Genomic DNA, 5,000 nt, shown 5'->3' with positions numbered 1-5,000 from the left:
AGGTTTGGATTTTTTTTCTCCCTAAATAATAAAAACCATCATTTAAAAACTGCATTTTGTGTTTACTTGTGTTATCTTTGACTAATAGTTAAATGTGTTTGATGATCAGAAACATTTTGTGTGACAAACATGCAAAAGAATAAGAAATCAGGAAGGGGGCAAATAGTTTTTCACACCACTGTATATGTGTGTGTGTGTGTGTGTGTGTGTGTGTGTGTATATATGTGTGTGTGTGTGTGTGTGTGTATATATATGTGTGTGTGTGTGTGTGTGTGTATATATATGTGTGTGTGTGAGACTGACCCAGCGTTGTTACTAACAGCAGTGAGTCTCTTCACTCCGGTCTTCAGTAAACTGTTTATCAGATTCTCAGGGATTCCACACAGACCAAAACCTGTAAACACACACCGAGTTACAGACACACACACACACACACACACACACCCCGCGTTACAGACACACACATATAACGTTTACTGGTTTTGCACTATTTATGTCGTCTGTAAAAAATAAAATACAATAAAAAAGTATATTCCTCCTCTCTGGGTTAGCTAGTTAGTCTTTATTACCTTTATTTATGTTGTAATTTATGTTAGGTCTCTCTGTCCTGTCTCCGCTAGCCAGTTAACTAGGCCTCTTCGTTAGCTAGTTTAGTTTTTCTGTTAATTTATGTTGTATGTAGCACCTTGGTCCTGGAGGAATGTTGTTTTGTTTCACTCTGTACTAACTGTATATGGTTGAAGTGACCATAAAGCCTACTTAAACTTGAACACACACAGACTCGAGTGTGATATCACTTTTATACAACAGTCCCACAAACACCATTAATTATCAACAGATTATAAACTGTTTCCTTATTCAACTAGTTATTTAGCTCCGCCCACACACATCAATCTGCATCTGGAGGAACTAACTAACCTGGTGAGGGACAGTGAGTGAGGGACAGTGAGTGAGGGACAGTAAGTGAGGGACAGTGAGTGAGGGACAGTGAGTGTAATCCCGCGGAGGTGAGTGTGGAGTTAAACTCTGGATCCAGAAGGTGAGGAGAATAAACCATGGAGCTGGTGGACGGTCCTGAGAAACTCACAGGATTTACTGTATATTTACACTTATTACACTTTAGAGTATCAGCTCCGTTTAATAGGAAGCTAGTGCACTATGTAGGGTGTACAATCCCCCTTGTTCCACACAGTGAGTAGTGCCCTTGATCAGGGGTTAGAGAAGGATTTGGGATTCGGCCTCGTGTTAGAAGCTAGTTAGCTTTGGACGGTTCAGAGGCGATTCAGAACGACTTAGAAGTGATTAGTGCAGAGACGCCCAGTCATACAGAGAGTTACACAGCACAGTGCTGTTACTGTCTATTATCAGCACTCGGGGTTAACGCCTCTCGTCCAATCAGATTACTATAAACATGTGACTTATTGCATGTGTGTGTGTGTGTAAGAGTTTGTGTGTGTGAGAGAGTTTGTGTGAAAGAGTTTGTGTGTGTGTGTGTGTGTGTGTGTGTGTGTGTTTGTGTGTGTGTGTGTGTGTGTGAGAGAGAGAGAGAGATAAACACCTCCCACCAGAAGTGTCGCTCCATCAGGGATGTCTCTGACAGCGTCGGTCGGGTCCGAGTAAAACTTAGAACGATGAAGAGAGGACGTGGAGAAATAACACCAACATGCCTACACACACACACACACACACACACACACACACACACACACACACACACACACGCATATTAGGATCAGTAAACAAAATACATACAGGTAGTGTTTATCAACAGCTTATTATTTAGTTGATTTGTTTCTTTACAGGTACACACACACACACACACACACTGACTCTCAAACCTTTGGGATCACTGGCAAAATGTCTGTTTTTGTTAAGTGATTTATTTTCTAGATTCTACATCAATACTGGACTTTTACAAAACTATAAAATAACACACATGGCTTTAGTTAATTATGTAACACTAAGATAAGATCAGATAAATTGTGAAAATAAAAAATAGGGACGGTACAGTGTATAAATACAAGAGAAAAAGAAAAGACAAACAATAATTGCACTTTCAAACCAACTAATTGCGCAGGGGTAACACTGCACTGCCATTATCTCACAGTTCTGTTGCCATGAATTACACTAAGATGGGGTTATTGTACAGTTGCTGTTGCACCTAAATCTAAGATAAGATAACGGTATTGTAATATCATATTTAAAATATTGTAATTATTGTAAAAAAAAATATTTAGATAACTATCATTCAGTTGTTATTTTAAGACATGAAGGTCAGCTGTTCTGGACCAGGTCTCACAAGAACAGATTCGTGTCGAGTGTGTTTGTGAAACCCAACAAGACCCAAACTGAGCTCCGCTGTAGAGGAGAAGTTTAGAGTCACCAGCCTCAGAAATCACCAATTAACAACCAGCACCTCAGATTAGAGCACAGAGTCATCAGATCTACATTACGTCATTTACATTACATCATTTACATTACGTCATTTACATTACGTCATTTGGCATCTGATCCAGAGCGACTTACATTTTTATCTCATTACACATCTGAGCAGTTGAGGGTTAAGGGCCGCGCTCAAGGGCCCAACAGTGGTGACTTGGTGGTTGTGGGGTTTGAACCTGGGATCTTCCAACACACACGTGTGTATGTGTGTGTGTGTGTGTGTGTGTGTGTGTGTGTGTGTGTGTGTGTGTGTGTGTGTGTGTGTGTATAGACACTGATGAGGTCATGATCTGTGTGAGGTAGTGGAGGCTCTTACTGATTTATATTTATCCTTCACTCCTACTCCTGTGTTTATACGCCACTTCTGTCTCTATTCCTCTGTCTCTCTATTCCTGTCTGTCTGTCTGTCTGTATTCCTCTGTTTCTCTGTCTCTATTCCTCTGTCTGTCTCTCTGTCTCTATTCCTCTGTCTGTCTCTCTGTCTCTTTTCCTCTGTCTGTCTCTCTGTCTCTATTCCTCTGTTTCTATTCCTTTGTCTGTCAGTGTTTTTGGATTAACAATTCAGTGGTGTTTTTGTTTACATTTGTGTTGCCAAAGCTTAAAGATAAGGCACAAGAAAATAACGGGAGTAGAGAGTAAACAAATAAAATAAACAATAGTGTAGTATATAGTACACCTAGTATGAGGCGCCGTATAGGGATTAAATCCAACCTCACACACACACACACACACGAGACGGTGTATACACACACAGTATACATGAAACAGTAACACAAACACACAGTCAAACCCGAAATTATTCACACCCCCGGCAAATTCTGACGTAAAGTACTTTTGTTCAACCAGCAGGTGTTTTTTGACCAGAAAGGACACCGGCGTCTCCTAGAAGATAATAAGATGAAGAGGCATCATTGTGCAAAAAAATTATTTCTCAGCTTTTATTTACATTTGAACAAAAAGTGTCATGTCCAAAACAAATGTTTGGGGGGTAATTAAATAATTGGTAATTAACCCTCCTGTAACCTTCAGATTTACTAACATCTCTTATCCTTGGGGTCAATTTGATCCCAGCAAACTCCAGAAAATTATCATAATTAAAATTGTTAACAAGTTAATATCTAAAAGTTTCACATATCAAAATGACCCCAAAAGATAATAGGAGAGTAAAATAATTAAAGAATTCTGATTTCTGCCCCACTCTAACCTCTAAAGATAAAGAGTGAACAGAGACAGAGCCACCGGTCAGTTTCCTGAGGAACACCAGGAGAGCAGCAGGACCAGACGGCATCTCAGGCCGTATCCTCAGAGCCTGCGCAGACATCTAGCACCCGTGTTCACTGAGATATTCAACATCTCTTTATCTCAGTCGGTGATCCCCACATGCTTCAAAGAGTCCATCATTGTTCCTGTCCCAAAGAAACCTCATCCTGCTTCCCTCAATGACTATCGCCCTGTAGCCCTCACCTCAGTAGTGATGAAGTGCTTTGAGCGCCTGGTCAGAGACTTCATCATTTCTTCACTACCGGACACACTCGACCCACTACAGTTTGCATACCGCCCGAACCGTTCGACTGATGATGCCATCTCTCACGACCTGGTTGGGGAACAGCACCATGCAGGACAGACGAGCTCTACAGAGGGTGGTGCGATCAGCTGTGCGCATCATCCGCACCGAGCTCCCTGACCTGCACTCGATCTACAGCAGGCGGTGCTGGACCAAGGCCAGGAAGATGGTGAAGGACCTCAGCCACCCCAAAAATGGACTGTTTACTCTGTTGCGGTCTGGGAAGCGATTCCGCTCCTTGAAGGCCAACACAGAGAGACTGAGGAGGAGCTTCTTCCCGCAGGCGATAAGGTCTCTCAATCACAACAACCACAATCACACCACAGGACTAATATTATCTCTATTACATTCAACACTGACTGGGCATTCATGGACACTATGGACACATTCATACACACTTTTTGCACTATATACACTTTCATTATGGACCACTGCACAAATCACTTTAATAATAAGACACTTTAAGAAGTCACTTTATGCATATTTGCACACCTCAGCCATTTTTACATTAATTATATGGACAAATTTCTATTTTCTTCCTTTATATTTCTATATTATATCTATTTTGTTCTTATTTGTACAGTATATTTTTATTTTATTTTACTTAGCACAGTATATTTTATATTTATATTTTATATATTTATATTTTTAGTTAATTTCATTTTCCTGTAATATTTCTTTTACTGCAATATAATATATATCTTTATTTTTACTTGTACAGTATATTTTACCAGTTAACTTTATTTTCTACCGTGTTACCTTTTATTCACATTTATTTCTTATGTTTAAGCTTATATTTTAAGGTCACTGCATATCGTACTGTGTATGACTGTGTTCGTGACAAATAAAAATTTGAATTTAAATTTGCAGCACGAACCCCTGAGGAGTGTGAGACACGGGACACGCCCTGTTAATGACGTGATGAAGTGCTGTTTATAACAGAGAATCTCAAATAAACAATTGTGTACACTGAAATACTTTAATATAAGAATAT

The 5,000-nt window shown here is 39.8% G+C and overlaps 1 protein-coding gene across 1 annotated transcript in view; it reads right to left on the bottom strand.

Annotated features, from left to right (window-relative positions):
• oxct1a (3-oxoacid CoA transferase 1a) overlaps positions 1–5,000 on the bottom strand; it is a 26,265-nt gene that overhangs the window by 19,285 nt on the left and 1,980 nt on the right. Inside the window, exons 2-3 of the mRNA XM_053504625.1 lie at positions 1,559–1,667; positions 304–394 (exon numbers count right to left, since the gene is read on the bottom strand). Of these exons, the coding sequence (XP_053360600.1) occupies positions 304–394; positions 1,559–1,667 (200 nt within the window). The remainder of the gene's footprint in view (positions 1–303; positions 395–1,558; positions 1,668–5,000) is intronic.

The sequence above is a fragment of the Clarias gariepinus genome, chromosome 9 (genome assembly GCF_024256425.1).
Source record: "Clarias gariepinus isolate MV-2021 ecotype Netherlands chromosome 9, CGAR_prim_01v2, whole genome shotgun sequence".
In the NCBI taxonomy this organism is placed as follows: Eukaryota; Metazoa; Chordata; class Actinopteri; order Siluriformes; family Clariidae; genus Clarias; species Clarias gariepinus.
This window is presented reverse-complemented; position numbering and strand designations above follow the sequence as displayed.